Genomic DNA, 18,719 nt, shown 5'->3' on the forward strand with positions numbered 1-18,719 from the left:
CACTAAGTGCCAGGCACAATGCCAAGCGTGATTTTCTAAAAGAGGAAGCTGAACCCTGAAAGGCTTACCATAACCAGAAATAATAAAATCACTAAGTCACCAGAAATATGTTGGGCAAATCAATGAGTACAGTGATTAGAGGTAACATTTTAAGTGTGAGAACAGTATATTTTGGGCCAATAATGTATGAGACAAATTACCCAAGGAAGTTAGTAAAAATTGAAAATATAAAGAGATTCTTGAATGGTTTGGAGAAATACACAGATATGTATCCATAATCCCTTGTTTCCATTTCCAAAGCTAAAAGTTTTTTCTAGGTTTGGCACCACTCATTTGGCAGCAAAATGCAATCTGAACAAACTTGAAACTATTTATAGCATTTATTTATCCCATCTAATACGAATATTTATATGTTTTGCTACAGAAATGTCATGTTTTATTACCAGATCATTCTGCAGATATTACAAAATATACAGTATAGGTATTTCATTACCTTTTCATAATCTGAAAAAAAAAAACCAAAATTATCTAAAAACACATCAGGCCCCAAGGGTTTAGGGAAAGGATTGTGGTTTATATCATAAAGAAACAAAATGCTTATTGATACCACAGCTGGAAACAAAATAGTATCAGAAACAACCAGAATCTGTGTAGCCGGCCACCCTTTTGTTCTTTTCTCTATATCTTTACTAAAAAAAGTGTCAAATTATCAAAGACTCTTCTATTCTCAATTATCTGTCCTCCCTTATGAATAAAAGCACACCATTGTGACAGAGCTGAGTGGAATCAGCAAGAAATGTTTGGCTTCTAATTAGATGAAACTAAATGACCCATAGATACTGAAAGCAAGCCAGCGATGATAGCTTCTTTGGCATTATGTTGTGCCACTGGGTTCAATAATTGGCGAGTTGATCCACTGAAGTCTTACACCAGTTTTTTAAAGAATGGTAAACCTCATGCATATGTCTTAGCTCTAGTGGGATTTCTTACTGGGAGCTAAGGACAAGCAGGAACCAAGGGACCCACAATTCAGAGGAGAGTTTCTTTTGTAACTCTGTCAGCTCTGGGTCATGCTTCTCCTCCATACTCAGTCCACCCAATGGAAGTATTTAATGGGGTTTCCTAACAAACTGATCTCAAATTTGCACTTACTAACTAATCCTACCTTGTTACAACATAAGAAGCAGGAGGGTAAAATCTAGCCTATCTGCCCAAAACCCAGTTCTTACAGGAAATATTTTGAGAAGTTTAGACTAAATCCTGAAAAAAATGAATTAAAATGTTAGATTTATTTAGCCTGTGTAACTGCTGAATCTACATAGACCCTGACTAAGCTTGCAGAAGCCATTTAGGACGTAACGTACGAAAAGAATTGATTTCCCTTTTACAAAAGAACATTTTGCCATTGAGATGAATTTGCTTTGCTCTCAAACCTGTCTGAGGGTTACTTCATCTGCAAGTTGCCTTTCACAAAATACCTTCATTGTCCTAGAGGCATTGATTCCCACCCAACATCTGTCAATGATTTGACCCTTCTGCAGAGGATTGTGTTTTTGAGGTAATTTATATTTCTTGGAATAAAACCAAAGAACTGAGAAACTGCCCAGAGGTTTGGACCTATTAATCAAAAGGGTGGTGATGATCTGTAATTGGGTGGGTGGTCTTCCACATGGTGTGCCCTGAGGGCGTCAGATACTGCTGTCCGCCACGTTCCTACATGACCCTGTACATTGTACCCATTTCTGTTTTGGAGTTAAGTCACTGAAGGCAGCTGCCAAAATTTATTATGTGGGAAAGCCAAGGCAGCACTTCTTAGTGTAAATTCACCCATCACTTGACAGATGGAGCTATGGGCGTGATAGAGCTCTGGGAGAAAAGAGTATCGAGTGGATGAGTTCCGATGGACCGAAGGGACAGGAACTATGTGGAGAAAGGGATTCTTACTGAAAGAAAGGGGCATCCCTCACTCCGGAGATCTTGGAGGGTGAGGTCCAGCCAGTGTCACTTAGCTCACAACAGTTCATAGAACCAGCTTGGTGACTGTCATGTCTGAAGGTGGGCAAAAGCCTTGTTAAATTATAGGCACCTTCTAAGTTTTCAGTAATACATCAACATCTTAAACATACTGGCTCCTTGTGTTTCTAGTAACAAAGGATTACCCAAAAAAGCATGTTCAAAGTGCAGATTCCAAGGGGTGAGGATGGGGATTCTCAGCAATCTGTATTTTTAATAAGCAGCTTTGATGGTCCACAACCCTTTTTTTTTTTTTTTTTTTCAGCATTTTTGTTATGCTACTTAAGCCAGATTTTCAAGTGGTGATTTCCTAATTCAGTGGCTCTCAGCCCTGGCTGCACATTAGAATCACCTGGGGAACTTTAACCATGTTCCCCATGCCCTGGTTCCATCCCCCTGTAGTTCTGATTCTGGGATAGGTCCAGGGATCAGTGCGTTTCAAAAGGTCCCCAGGTGATTCTAATGTGCAGCCAGGGCTGAGAATCACAGTCCTAAACCATCATAAACCGATTGCCTAAATAAGTGAAGCTAGCTCCCCACAAGTGCCTAATTTCCATGATGATAATTGATGACCAACTTATTTACCTTGGTCTATCCATGACTTCCCTAAACAAGAGTCCTATTGTTTTGGTATGAAGCTGAAAGGGGGTGGGGGGCAGAATATATTATCTGTAAAGTTTGTGTCTCAGTTAATCAAATAATGTCTTCTACTCTTCCTCATGGATTTTGTTTGTTTTCTGTTGGCATTTTATTTTGCTTTGTTTCTCACTTAGAAGACCTGGCCTTTGGTAGTAAGAGTTATAACATTCACCACCACTTAAAATGGGATTTTTCTAATTTGATTCATTTTGGCACAGCTTCCAGAGATTCTGAAGGATCAGCTTTAATAATAACAGTAAGATCTGAAATAGAAATCGTAGAAATTTGGAAGTGCCTTTTTATATTTCACAAGATGGATGGGGTGTCTCTGCAGAACCACATGATGCGGAGTCTCATTAGAGAACAAGCATTCTCAGTGAATTTCAAAAACAATTTAGTTTACCAAAACCTAATTCTCAAAAACGCTGCCAATGAGTGATTCATACATAAATGAGATGCATCTTCACTAAACGAAATTCTTCAGTGCACAGATCTTTTCCTTACATGGAGATTACAGGCTTCCTGTTCGACAGAATATTTACAAAATCCAATGTGATACTTTTCACAGACAGTACTCATTCCTATCTTCAACACTTTCACATTCAGGCTGTACTCATCTATATAGTATAAACCTCCAAATTCTGTGTGGGGAAGTTCTTCATTGTTCAGCAAGCAAATTAAGACAACAGTCTCTGCACAGGCTTTGGAGAGGGGCCTGGGTGTGAGTCTACTCCATGAGCAGCTTCAGTTTTTACCTGCAGGGAGAGAGCTGGGGCTGATGAGCAGCTCCCAGTAATTGTGCATTCATATTCATACTCTCGCTTAAGGCAATGACTCACCATGGATTTGCTAGGGCCTGCCATGGCTCCCCCTTTCACCGAATCATGCTGTCAGTGACTTAATTAGTTTTCCTGAAAAATTCCCCCACTTTGACAGGTTTTTGCAATAAGCACCCACGCTCACACGATCTCTGAAGGCTGGAAGGCTTCCAGTGCCTCGTCACTGGGTGACTGAGAAGTGACAGGTCAGCCTCAGAGGAAACCCTACGACTCATTACGTGTAGGACTGATCTTAGGGCTGGTGCTGTGGGAGGCCACGATGGATGGCAGCCCGCTGCTTTCTAACACACCAACCCTGGCTCCAAACAGTTCTGTCTGAAAATGTATGCCAAAGAGGTTGGAAGGAAGGGCTGAGAAGGAGACAGACAAGGGGACGGACCCTCACTGTTCCTGCCAAAAACATCTGTGTGAAGACTGCAGGAGGAGCTGCTGGGGCCTTCTCTGGGCAACCCCCACACTGTGGGTGAAGAGCTGGAAGGGAGAAGGAGAAAGGACAGCAGCTTCGAGTCCTTCTCTTACTATATCTGGATCCTTAAGCAAATTAACCTCTCCCAGTGGTTTCCCCCCGTGTTTAGATGGAGGCTCCCCCCAGTTCTAAATTCTAGGAGCCTCCGTGGGGGTGATCTACAACCATACACTTTAAAAAATTCTAATCAAACTTTAGCTTCTCTTGATTGGGCTTGCTTTGAGATTGAATGAGTTGATACATAAATATGCTTAGGCCAACACCTCACACATAGGCACTACTCACCCAGAGCAATTATGATAGGTATTATTATTCTTACCCTCCCACCTCAGAGTGGAAAGAGGGCTTCTCTCTCTCAGTATTCATAAGTCAACCAAGAGCCAGACTCTCACGAACTGCCTAACACCTTATAGTCCTGTGACCAAGAGAATGGAGGACTTTGATCAAATAGGCCTGGTCACAGGACCCCCGTCCTACAGCCAAGGCTTTATGAATCTGTGGGAAACACGTTCAGCCAGAAACAAGGGCTGCCCCAGCACATGACGCACACCACCATGCTACCGTGAAACAGTCCTAATTCCTAGGCTCTTTCTCCTTAGATACTCACAGCAGGGAGATGAAACTGAGTGAAAAATCACACAGGTTGGCCAAGGCACTTAATTTCTCATAGCCTCACTTTAAAAAAAAAAAATGGGTGTTAAGAGAACTGAGAGATCTTATCTGTCTAGCTGGATGCCTGCTACAAGTAGGCCCACCTCCCCCCTCTACCCTTAGCCCCTACTATATTAAAAAAAGGAGGTACTTTCTTCCAAGACAGAAAAGAGCCAGGTTAAGAAAACGCTTAACGTCTCTATCGTGAGTCACAGTTCTGAAACTGTGATGCCCCTTCAATCAGGGGGTCCAGTCTTCTTTGTCCTTGCCATTTCTCTTCTCAGGACAAAACTACCTTGCCCACATACCCATGACTAGGATTCCTTCCAACTCTGAGTCTACACTTCTGTGACTAGCTACTCGATTCAGATGGTTTGTTTTCTGTTGCTATCACCTTTATCCCATGCCGTTCCTAAGCATTTTCTATGCCACTTTTAGAGAAAATGTATTGAGCATGTTTTCTGTTTGGTTTTGGACTTGCATTTAATTAGGTATTAATCTCGCTAACGTATTTCTGACCAGCATGGAAGCTTTTGTTTGGTTAGTCTCTCCCACAAGAACTAAGCTGCTCCCACCCCCAGCTCCCACAGCTCAAGGTATTAAATGATTTATTGATGTGGTCTGTCTCAAACAGTGCATTTGTCCTAAAACTTTAGAGCCAAAGTGCTACAGCTTAGACCAAAGGCCATCACGACACTTCCATGAATAGAAATCAGAATTCTGCCACTGGACCAGGAACCGTGTCTTTTTTGTTTTTGTTTTTTGTTTTTTTTTTTGTTCCAATAGGAGATCATTTCTACCTATGTGTGTGTGAACACACCCAGGAGCATGCTCTAGTTCACATGTGTGCACCTCTTTTCATTCTTTTTCTCTCTCATGGCATCCCTTAGGGTTCATTGCTAAGCTGCAATTGTTGGCAATCTTTACTTTGCCTTTGATACAAGCCATTCCTCTGAAGATGCCTTGGTTCTCACCCTCACGCTGGTGCAACCCAAATTTATATTTCACCGAAGCCAATATTGATCCTCCTATCTTTGTGTTGGAAGCTTGTTTGCTGGACATAAAATATTAGATGTAACCAAATTTTCTCCAACTGAAGGTAGATAATATGTAATTCCAACCTGCCCTCATGGCTCTTCACCAACAGCTCCTGTTTCAGTGAGTTGACCATGGAAATCAAGGCTCCCCCAAATCACCTGATTTGGTCCTAAAAAAATATCCAGGAAAGGATGAGACATGTTTTACTTATTTCCCTTTATCCTAGTACTTGAATACATAATAACTTATTATTAAAGGCCCACCATGTTCGAAGTGTATGCCTCGTTACTAGGATTGGGGCAGGAAGCTAAAAACTCTGTTCCTCAGGGGCTTAAAGTTTAGTTGATAAGATAAGCACACCCATGAATAATATATCCATAAAAATATAGGGATGGTAGTATAAGCTATGAAGAAAGATATTTGAAAGATCCAAGTGATGGTGCAGCAGAAAAGCAGAGAGGAACAGAGAATGCCTTATCTTCAAGGACAGCACCAGACTCTCATGACCCCTCTCATTCCACTCTCTGGCCAGATGGGCTTGAGCAGCACAGGTGGTACTTGACTGAAATCATTCTATGCAGACATGAGAAGGCACTATTCCTCTATTTCTTCAGTCTCACAAAATTATTTCCAATCTCTCCATGCTTACGATCCAATGCCAATCTCAGCCCACCCATTGTTATTGGGGCCTGTGTAAGGTTTGGAAATGTTCTCCCCGGTGTCAGAATCTCAGCAGGAAACAGATGGCATACTCAAAGGGGCTTTTGAAGAGAATTAAATGAAAAGGCTATTTATTGAGGTGTGGGCAGCATTAAGAGAATCAACAAGGGAGGTTAAAGTACCCAGGGACCAGCAATAGCCAGACGCTATTACCTTCTAGGCCTAAAGGGGAAGAATCTGCTCCTGGAACCCAGCAAATGCTAAGGCCAGCGAGGAGGGGCTGTCCCCATAGAGAAAGAATGCAGTCTTGCCAAACTGGGGTGCCAAAGAGAGGGATCAGGAGACATTAAAAAACTGAACTCTCTCCTTCCTTTGATCAAATCCAACTGGAAAGAAGCCAGAGGGAGGAGAAGATCCCTAGGCAGTCTGCAGAGTCACTTCCCAGTGCACAAAGCAGGGCAGGCAAAGGGAGCATACATAGCATATTCCCCATACCTCAGATTGGTGCTGCTTCTCACTCAATATGTGACGAAGAATCCTTTCCAGGCTAGAAGATCACCTGGCAAGCTTTGGCTCACCACTCCATGATTATTGATAAAACACTAAGTAAATCTGAAGGCTTAAGGAGGATTGCACATAAGTACTTAGACTGATGTTATATTTCCATTAAATTCTAAATAAATGTCTTGCTACATGAAGCAATCAAATCTGCAGGTGGAAACAAAAAACGTTAAGACGCTTAAGTAAATCACATGCATTCAATTGAAATCTTTAAGAAGATGGTTGAGACTCTCTCTTGTGAATTGATTTATCTATCTGCTGATGGATATGATCATTACTAAGATGCCTAAAAACATCTTGGAAACTGTGCAGTTCTCTCCTTGATGCCAATAGCATGTTTGTAATGGGAACCGGAAATAAAATTCTTTTCTCTGAAGAATCCAATGAATTGCTCCAGTGTCTCCTTTCACTTAGACTCTGGGATGTATTTAAGAAATTTTCATTAACAGTAAGGCAAAGTAGACAATGCCATCCAATATACAAATGTTGATGTAAGAACAACATTTCTCAAAAGTCAGGCATACATTTGCTCTAACCCTCAAAATTTGAGAGCAGAGAAGTACCTGGAGAAAGATACACAGAGATGTGGCCTAAACTTGAAATGCTGTGAAGGGTCTTCAAATCTATGGTTGCTCCATCACAGCTACATGGAACCCATAAGTGAGTACAGAATTGTTACTTAGTCCCACTTTCTCTTTCAAGCTGTCAAGTCACTCTCTCCTAACTTTTCACACGAAAGATATAATAATCATTATTATTTTTTCATGCTCGCTATGCGCTATGTTAAGAGCTTTACATGTATTAACTCATAACAACCATTTGAGATAAGGGCTATTACTAATAATAACATTTAGAAATCTGATGCACTGCATGATTGTTAACATGCCCCAGGATACAGCTGGTGAGTGGAAGAACTTGACTTTGAACCTGAAATTCAGGTTCCAAAGCTGTGTCCTTAAATTCACCCCATGGTTGCTCCAAATTGCATTTATATACTGCTCTGGGGCTTTCAAAATCTTGATAAGATACTTATAAACGTATTTATCCACCAACCCATTCTTTGGAAACTTATACATAACATTCTTGCACGCAAATCTCAGCATAGCCCTGTGCGATAGGTATTATTATTTCCCTCTGTATAATCAGAAGCCTGAATGACTGTGCAAGTTACCTAAGAAGTGGAAGAATCAGAACTCAGACCCAAGTCCAGTAATTGTTCTGCTGAACCACAGCTTCCTCAAGTCACCCCCATCAGGGCATGAATCCTAACCCTGCAAAGATAAACTGACTCAGAATGTAATCTGGGCTCCAGGATTCACTGGTTCTGTAGTCGTAGCAAGTGATTTAAACCCTCTAAGCCTTCATTTCCTTATCCATAACATTAGGGTAAAAAGACCTACCTTAGTAGGGTGGCTGTAAACTTTAAATAAGTTAATTTAAAGGCCAGGGCATTGTCACTCACATATAAAATTAAAATAATAGATAAATTCATAAAAAGTAATCAATACCCAGTTATTTCTGTAAAATGTACATCAGATAAAGTCAGTTCCCTGCTGGGAACCCTCCCTTGGCTTCCCATAAAATGCAAACTCCTCTCTGGTTCAATGGGGACTTTCATTTGTCCACCTCTGTCCTCATCTCATTGCTCTCTGGCCCTTACTCACTAAGCCTGCCTGCACTAGCCTTCTTGAGAATCCAGCCTCAGGGACTTTGCATTTGCTCTTCTTTTGCCCAGAATGTTTTCCCCCTACGTCTTCACATTGTGGCCTTCTTCTTGCATTAGCATTCCAGCTTGATTATCGTTTCCTGAGAGCACCTCCTGAACAATTCAACCATTCTCTGCTCTATTGCTATATCTTATACAGTTTATAAGTTGTTTCCTTCCTAATGTATATGACCTATTCATTTGGTGTTTGTTTATTTACGTTTTTTTGTTTGTTTATTTATTTATTGTGATCCTAGTTTTTTCTAGCAACTTATTGTGGAGAATATATACGTGTCCAATGTTATATCAGTGGGGTATGGTTATCATTTTAGTTAACATAATGGAATTTCACTACCTTTACATGTTTGGAGCAGTATGGAAAGTATGTGAATACTGTTTGCTTCTGTGTGACATGCAAAATAGTGTTAAAACATGGTAAGTGCCAGCAGAAATGGACGCCATGATGTTTGTGGTAATTCCCACCGTCTCACTTTGAGGCTGCTCTCTGGAGTAATATCCAGTCTCTATAGGGCTCTATGACAGTCCCAGAGCGCAATGTCAAACACTTGGAAGATGTGCCCAGGTCTTCCATCAATGACCTTATGTAGAAAAAGTCCAAAGAGTTTGGGCTTTTACACCACGTACCTGTATTGGAAAGCCAGCCCTCCCACTTCCAAGTTGCAGAAATTTCTCTGTGCCTGTTTCCTCATGCAAACCAGTGACAATATAATACCAACCTGATAGAATTGTTGGGAGGATGAGATAAATTAGTACATATAATACACTTATAAAAGTGCAAGGGCTCAGTGAACCCCTTAACTACTTTTATGTATCCTCCATAAGAGCTGGATGGAACTGGGTTCCTATTTTCTCACGGGGAGAACAGATAGAAGCAATAAAAAGTAGTACATGATAAATTCCAAATTCTCATTATTATCACTAAAATCAAACTGAGGCTAATTTTAGGATTTCCCACTAACGTTGAAGCCAGTTTTCCCTCCCTCATATTCATATATATTGAGTGACTCCAAAGAGCAAGGTAGTGTACTAAGCATGAGTGACAGAAGACACCCATTTCTAGCAAAGAAAATGTCTTATAATTTCTTCAGTAGCTTCACATCTCTGAATTTCAAAAGTACCAGTAGAAAGGAAGACAATGTCTTGTTGTACCCTTCTTCCCCTGGGTCCCAGAATTCAATTAAAATCGTGTTCCATCTTGTCTGATCCAAAGTGTTTCAGATAAAAGGAACCTGGAATGCAGGGACTATATCTGTGGAAGTAGAACTATAATATATCCAGTAAAGTATCATGCAAACAGAGATGCTGAAAAAGTCCATTTGATGATGAAAGAAAATCAGATAGGTAGAGAATTAAATAGGCAGCTACACAGAGCTTTTCAACAAGCTAGTCCTTTATGACTATAGCCTGCAGGACTTCTCATGAAATAAAATAATCTTGTAATCATGTAATTTCAGGTTTATTGCTTTCTCTTTTTAGCCATGAGTCTCTCTAACCATAATTCTGGCAAAGCCCATTTTGGCATATTGCTATTCAAACATATTCAAAACCCACAACAGGCTACCCTTTAAAAAGGCATTAGTGTAAATGCCATGGGAAAATATACTCCAAGGTTGTAGGTGAATTGATATGATTTCCTTGATTGTATCTTTTTATTTATGAGGCATAATTTATGAGCACTGGAGAACAAACTGCAATGAGTGATGACTAACTACAGTCAAAGTCATAAATCAGGAGCAGTGAAAGAAGTGATGATTTTGATCGAATCTATTGAATTAGCTGTTGGCCTTAGCCAATACAGGTATTGGAAAGACCTTTTTAATATCTACTTGTCTCCCTCATGGGAATGTGATAACAATCTCATTACATGCCCCTAGGAAACAAATAATTTAATTGTTTGTCTGTTAACATGCAACCTATTTACTCTACTTCTTAATTGCTGGCATTTGGACATTCATGTTGGGTTTTTGTTTATTTCTGATGTGAATTGTCACAAAAATATATTCATGTTCTCTAGTTTTAGAAAGAATGAAGTTGCTTCCCTAGTGCTGTTCAATATGAATATATCATCAGTATTGTTGAAATGCTTTTGTGCTATCAAAAATTGTCATTATTCCACAAGGAAGCATGTTACAGAATATCACGGAAGTTGCAGAGATCTCAAAAATGCCTCCAAATCTTAATCTTTTGAGAGCAACAGGCATAATACAACTCTTATAATAAGCAGACTGGAAAAAGAACAAAATCTCAAATTGCTCCAAGGGCAAGGACAGTCACTGTCACTTACATTAGGAGGCAACAGATTAGAGGTTTTCTTTGAAAGATCACTGGCTGAATTTCATTATTCCTGCATTCTGTTTTTGTATGGAAAATGAGAGTGAGTACAAGAACAAGTAGACATCAATTGGATGCTAACAGTGTAGACAACATTTCTAAGCTGTTCCCTGGACTTTAACAAGACTTGTAGCATGATGATCTCTCAGCCAAAAGAATCATAACATATTTTTACAACTAAGGAGATTTATGATATGAGAAAGAAAAACACATCAGGAAGTCCCCAGAGATTTACATTAAGAATTTCTCTTTGCATTTAGACTATACTTGGAAAATATCAGTCCTAAGGAATGCTATTTCAGAAAGCTATAAAGCACTAAAGCTTCGTGTAAGACAAAGCACTAAACTCTACAGTTACGTGTAGAAGTTGGGCTAAAGAATAACTAGCACAATACTGTAAGCACCCAATGGGCTACCACTCTGGGAGAATTTTCAGATCTATCTCCCCTTCCCTGGTCCTCTTCAGAGTCATGGTTCCTTCTCTGTCTCTTTTACAGCAATTATTACAAATACTTCTGTTCACACATTCTTGCTTCCTTTCTGGAAGCAAATTAAAAGGAGAAATGTGTTGAGAAGAATTGGGAGTATTTAGAATAATATGCTGCAAGGGAAAAATGGATCCAACAAGTTTCAGAAATATCAGGATTTCAAGAAATTTACACCTGGAGTGAAAACTAGGTAGCAAATGATGGTTCTACAAAGCTAGTGAACTCTGGTTCTGTTTGGAACCATGACCACTGTAATAAACTCTATGATGATTAATGCAGCTGTAACATCTTCAAACAGATACATGCTTCATGCTTTTTTGAATGGCTGAAGGTAACGACAAAGGAAATGCAGAGTACAACTCTAAATTTCTATTCTTATGACATATGAATAGAAATTTAAAATGTATAGTGCCTAGATTCTGTACCAGGTTCTATAGAGAGTAGCCTTCTGTGTTTCTCATATAATCTTGGGCACAAGAATCACTTGGAAATGCGTTAGAAAGACAGGTTCCAAGGTCCTTCTGCCACAAATTCTGATATAGGTACGCAAAATGATTTTGATGATCGTGGCCAAGGAACACTTTTTGACAAAGACTCCTCTGATGGAAGATTTCTAGGAGGCAGTTTTAAACAGAGAAGAGATGATTAAACCTGTTTCCACAGAAATGGGATTTTGGCAGCTTGGTGGCAGATGTTGACACAAGGTAATTGAAATTTTTTAAGGCAAAATACAGTCATTAGTCCCGGGGAAGGGGGATAATAAATAAAAGAACAATTTCATTTCTTTAATGGATAATAACATAAAGATGGTAATGGTCACTGGTTAGATTTTTTTAAATTAAACTGAAAACAGAAATATAAACAGAAATTAATCTACTTTTTTTCTAGTCAATTATAGAATTTGTGGTTAAATGGTCTTAGTTGTTTTGGTTTTATCCAAATGGTTGATCTATGTTCTCTGTGACATCTTCTTACATTATAACTCTTGTCATGGTTACAACCAAAACCTTAGAGAAGAGAACACCCTAATTCGGCCAGTCCCAACTTGTTCTTGTTTATAACGTTCTTCATTGGGAGGTTCCTTAACTCTTACAGTTATAATTGTGTGTGTGTGTGTGTGTGCAAGTGTTCACTAAACACGAATAATTGTTTTAGTGAAAACTTTAATCATCTTTTTTATTATAAAAGAGTAAATATGTTCAGCTGGATACTGTAGGAATAAGGATATTGTGAATAAATTTAAAAAATGAAGAGTATCCTTAATTTTTGTCACTTTGACTTGAAATTCATAAGCTTTACTTGCTCCCACCCCACCAATATGTCCCTTCTTTTCTGTGAGCAACCCACACAGAAAGAGCCCACATTTTTGTACCCAATGATCATGACAGGAAATCTTGGGTCACAAACCAGATGGATTAGCTTGTCAGGTAAAATGTAGGTAAATAGGTGGTGATGGATGGATGGACGAATGGATTAGATAGATGACAGAAAGAATAGAGATAGATACAGTAGGCAACTCCATGTTCACAAGACATTTTATTTCTTGATTTTTATATTGGTTCATTAAAATTAAAAGATCAGGTCATATTGATCAAAATTTCCCATGTAAGATCTCTGCTGCTTCTTTCTCCACCCTCTAAAGATGGACCCAAATCTTGGGCTCATTGTTTCTCAGTAGAAATCATAAGCATATCTGTTCGCATTTTCTTAAAGATTTATTTATTTTAGAGAGAGAGTGTGCACACGAGTGGGGGGGGCAAAGGGAGAGAGAATCCCAAGCAGACTCCATGCTGAGTGTGGAGCCTGACTCAAGGCTCAATCTCACCATCCTGAAATCGGGACCTGAGCTGAAACCGTGTGGGACGCTCAACCAACTGAGCCACCCAGGTGCCCCTCTGTTAGCATTTTTATTCTGAATCCTGAACTACTATACTTCAGTTTCTTGTTTCTTGCTTCATTGGGCATAGGCAGAAATCCACGCAATTTTTGTGTAAAGGACTTTTTACCTCAACAGACAAAGAGGTATTGACAGTTTCTTTTTTGTTTCTTCTGGCAGTTTGGTATAACAGAAACATTGCCTTGTGGGACAAGTTTTGTGAAATCCATAATTCTTCATTATTTCAGTCAGCTTTCTCTTCATTGTAACTGCTTTGAGTAGCTCATGTAAATAGGCTGATCCTGCTTTGCATAAACACGTTGATTTATATGAATGTTATTTTGATCTCAAATTGATTGAATACTAAAAAGAAAGACTAAGAAAAAGGGCAGTATATTATGAAGGTCTCCTGTCAAAGACAAAAGACGCTAAGTCCTACATATATTCCCAGTTAGTGATGAAGAATTTCTAATTGCTGAGGTTTAGGAACAGAATATTTTTACAGAAATACAGAGAAACACTATAACACTAAGTAGAAGAAACAAAAACAAAGCTAAGCTCTCGCTGCGGAGTAAATTCTACGGTCTGTTTCTAAGCATCTCATATTTTGGATGTTCTGCGTGCTTTTTTAACACTGCACACCTGGCACGTGTGTACTATGGAATCAAACAAGTTTTTCAGACTTTAAAAGCTCAGGACAAATATAAATAAATAAATAAATATATATATATATGTATATATATATATATATTAGAAGACATAGTAGAAGACACTGGATGAGAAAGAAAATTTCCTGAAGTTAGATTTGCACACCACGAAAGCTTACTAAGGAATACTCCTACTCCTAAACATGCAGACAGTCTTCTTATATTGCCATTTAGATCTATCATTCTGATTGATCACTGTGTAGTTGGCTGTTATTGGGCCTAATTTAACCCTATACACTCACACATCCATCTACTCTGTCTATTGTACCTGACATTGTACAAATTACTTACTCATGCAAATGACGACCTAAGGCAACCTTTTAGGATATTCGTGTTTAATTATACAAATGGTTCTTGATAAATAAGATTATGCATCCTTCCATATGTTTATTCCCTCCTTGATGAAAGGAAAATTTAATTTTCATGCAGATTTGGTGGGGACGGTGTTTAAGAATTGCTGAGTTTTATGTAGTCTGCAGATCCATTCAGGTTGCGGAAGCTGACAAAATCACTCTACACCCCACTCAGAGATGAGGAGTTTTTCATTAGGCTTTAACCAGCCTGCTGCATTCTGACGTTAGGGCTCCTAATTGGCCCCCTTTGTGTTCACATGGCCAAAGGCAAAAAAGAGGAAGAACTTGCTCTCCTCTGTGATGACAAAATTGCAAGATCCAAGTTTATCTCATTCTGTTGTGTTTGGTTGCTTTGGGTTGCCAACTTTTCTTCCAGCCTGAAGTTACCTTGCTTTTGAGTGGTCTTATTGATTTCTCTTTGGAGGTCTGGGCCGTGAATTCAGCAGGAAAAGCCCCCAGTACCTGGACATGGTGTAGAACTGGGCCTGCTCCCCCAGAAGGTCTCGGGGCCCCCACATTCCATGCAGTCTCTTCCACCCAAGCAGTGGTCAACATCAGCGCCCCTGGGAAGCCCAATGGAATCATCAGTCTCTACAAGCTGTTCTCCAACGCCAGTGGGGTGGAGACAGTGGTGAGTAGCAGATTACTCTGAACAAAAATCCAGGACTGGTTTGTTCTGTAAAAATTGACTATGGTGCCCTGGCCTTTTCTTCTACTTGAGACTTCTTTCTTTCCCATCTGTTCTCAATTGCCCATGATGAACTTAGCACAAAGATCCATCAGAGAGAAATAGTGAGAGTTAGGAAACATACAGAAATTATTTAAGTATTCAGGGAGAGAAGTGCTAAAGGTATTAAAGACTCCACAAACATAAGAAACCTAAGACTTTAGTGACAATTGATTTAATTTAATTAGAAAATGCATGTCAAGGATTGCCATACAGTAAGGGATTGACACATGGCCATTGTTGGTGGTGTAAATGTTAATATGAGAAAGAAAAAATAGAGCAAAGACTATCCTCGGACCCCCATTCTGGCATGAGAAAGTCTCTAATAACACTGAAAACTCAGTCTTTCGGTGACTTGGAGAAAGTTCCAGCATTTTGGGAGAAAGCAGAACAGTTTGGCCAGCACAAGTCTTGCTCTGCTGTTTGTGTGTTGGCACGTTTGGGGACATGAGGGAAACACAATGGACAATTTAGAGACATCATCTTTCACACCGTGTTCTAGCGAAGCCACTGGCTGAAGGGACCCTAATGATGAATTAGACCAGTTCCTACATTATTTATACGAAGAGGCTGAGAGTCAGCAGGATAAAGCCTCTTCTCTGTAGCACAGTGTGTAACACTCTCACATTTCTCATAAGTGTAGATTATAACACTTTGTTCACAAAAAGAACCTCATGGACGAGTTATGCAGATCTTACTATGACATTATAAATTATTTAGACCAATTTAGGGAACAATTTGGGTAAGTGTGGAGAAATCCTCTGAGGTCAGAGTTCTAGGTATTGAAACACAATTTCAGAAGACAACTTGCAAGGAAAGTGGTATCATATTGAATGTTAAAGGAATATTAGCATATTTTCTACAGGGCTTCGTATTCAATAAATATAGATGATGTAAATACAATTAACCCTTGATTATCCACGGTTATAAAATGATAATATTAATAAACTAAAATAATTTCTATTTGGAGTGCATTGTACGCATTTTTTTTAAATAGCAGATAACTCTTCTTAATTATATGTTGCTTACGTGAATGTAAAAATTCATTTTCCAGTTTCTGAACTCTTTTGTTCCAGAGTTCTTAATAAAACCACAATGAGATAAAAAACATGCTCCAAATAAGCCAAAAGTTTATAACGCAACAAAGTCTGTTGAAAAAAAGACTATATTTCATATATACCAACACCGCTGGGGAAGAGATGGACTTTCAAGTTCTTACATATCCATAAAATATAAAAAAATTATAACATATACAAATATATAAGATATATATTTCAAGCTCTTAAATACTCAATTTAACATGGATATGAGGGAATTTTTGGCCCAAAAAACACACGTTGATAACAATGGCAAAGTATGAACCTTCGTGAATATTGACTACAAATACAATTGAAATATAGGTTTTGTTTTTTGAAAAGGCATTATTCTGAGGGTCACAGAATTTGATCCGTATTTTGTGTTTCTGTTGGTGGGAATACAAACTGTTGTGGTCACTCTAGAAAACAGTATGGAGGTACCTCAAAAAGTTAAAAATAGAACTACCCTATGATCCAGCAATTGCACTACTAGGTATTTACCCAAAGGATACCAAAATACTAATTCAAAGGGATACATGCATCCCGATATTTATAGCAGCATTATCTAGAATAGCTAAATTATGGAAATAGCTCAAGTGTCCATCGACGGATAAAGAAGACGTAGTGTATATATATACACAATGGAGTTGATTCAGCCATAAAAAAGAATGAAATCTTGACATTGGCAATGACATGGATGGACCTAGAGAGTATTATGCTAAAATAAGTCAGTCAGAGGAAGACAAATACTGTATGATTTCACTCATGTGGAATTTAAAGATTTTATTTATTTATTTGTCAGAGGAATTTAAGAAACAAAAATGATCATAAGGGAAAGAAGGAGAGAGGGAAACCAAGAAACAGACTCTTAATTATAAAGAACAAACTCCCAGAGGAGAGGTAGGTGGCGGATGGGTGAAATAGGTGGTGGGGATGAAGGAGCGCACTTCCTACGATGAGCACCCGGCATTGTATGGAGGTGATGAATCACTAAATTGTACACCTGAAACTAATATTACACTGTGTTAACTAACTGGAATTTAATTAAAAATTTTAAAATACATACTTTATGGGCCACCTGGGTGGTGCAGTCAGTGGCGCATCTGACTTGGTTTTGGCTCAGGTCATGATCTCGGGGTAGTGAGATCCAGCCCCGCATAAGGCTCTGTGCTCAGTGTGGAGTCTGCTTGGGATTCTCTCACCCTCTCCTTCTGTCCCTCCTGCTGATGCACTCTCTGTCTCTCTCAATTAAATAAATAAATAAATCTTTATATATATATATATATATATATATGAGATATATATATATTGCATGTTTTGTGCCATATTCTATTCTCTTTCTATAGTGATAAACAATATTATGCATTGTGATTTCTATCCTGTTACCTCAAACTTCTAACTATTATATCATTACATTTTTTGCATGTTTAAGTTATGCCTTTCCAAGCGGACTGGCAATTCCTTGAGGGTAAATGTTATGCTAAATGCTCCGGTCCATCTCCCAGGGTACGGAGCATGGCACTCTCTTCGTAGGAGGTGAGATACATGATAAACATTTATCAGTTGTCTGTGATCTGTGACACGGCCTCATCTAGTCTCCTCTGTCTTCCTACAGTTGTCTGAAGGCATGGCCACCCAGCAGACTCTTCACGGCCTGCAGCCCTTCACCACGTACTCCGTTGGGGTGGAGGCCTGCACCTGCTTCAATTGTTGCAGCAAAGGGCCAACGGCAGAGCTGAGAACTCATCCCGCTCCACCCTCGGGACTGTCCTCTCCCCAAATCCAGACGCTGTCCTCGAGGACAGGTTCCTTCCGGTGGAGCCCACCCCTGTTCCCCAATGGTGTCATTCAAAGGTAATGGGCCAGACAAAAGGATGAATAAGCTAAAATAAGACATGCATACAGTCTTGTAGCTGCCCAGCACTGCCTAAGGAAGCCGTGCTTATTGAACAAATACCTATAGCAAAATAGACAAGTAAATTGATTAGAGTTGTAATGTTCCCTGCCAAGTGTTTAAATCACAAAATCAACTAGATAGAAAGGCGAACAACCAAACTGTCTTTAAATAAGAAAGATGATGCAATGTGTTTGCATTCACTGAAAAAAGAGGCTCCTCCTCATGGTTCCCTGGAATTATTCCTTCTATAGGCCTCAGCTGGAACACAGAAAACTTCTGTGGTTAAATCAGAACTTGCTTGATCTAATTTAAAATATTGTCATGAACCACTGTTTGGAAAAACAAGGAAGGTATTTCACTCAAAATAATCTGGATGAAAAGATATTGTTTTGTTTTGGTTTTGTTGGTTGGTTGGTTGGTTATTATTTATTTGTTTAAAAAAATGATATTCTCTATTTTCAACAGAGGAGAACAATTTTATCACTCTTCTGAAAAGAGAGACATTTCTCTCTACCAACAAGGATTGCTAGTTGCTGGTGGGACAGCACATGTGAGCACATTTGACTCTGGTTACATCTGCTGCTCATTTCCAATGGCATTAAAGAAAGTGTTACTGACAGCAGTTTCCCGCAAATGGAAATCAGAAAGAGCTGATGGTTTTGCTAACACAA

General features: G+C 39.2%; 1 protein-coding gene across 1 annotated transcript in view; it reads left to right on the plus strand.

Moving 5' to 3' along the window:
• The window catches only part of USH2A (usherin), a 710,400-nt gene that overhangs the window by 674,612 nt on the left and 17,069 nt on the right, over positions 1 to 18,719 (plus strand). The window contains exons 64-65 of the mRNA XM_021698433.1: positions 14,773 to 14,979; positions 17,767 to 18,005. Of these exons, the coding sequence (XP_021554108.1) occupies positions 14,773 to 14,979; positions 17,767 to 18,005 (446 nt within the window). The remainder of the gene's footprint in view (positions 1 to 14,772; positions 14,980 to 17,766; positions 18,006 to 18,719) is intronic.

The sequence above is a fragment of the Neomonachus schauinslandi genome, chromosome 6 (genome assembly GCF_002201575.2).
Source record: "Neomonachus schauinslandi chromosome 6, ASM220157v2, whole genome shotgun sequence".
Lineage (NCBI taxonomy): Eukaryota > Metazoa > Chordata > Mammalia > Carnivora > Phocidae > Neomonachus > Neomonachus schauinslandi.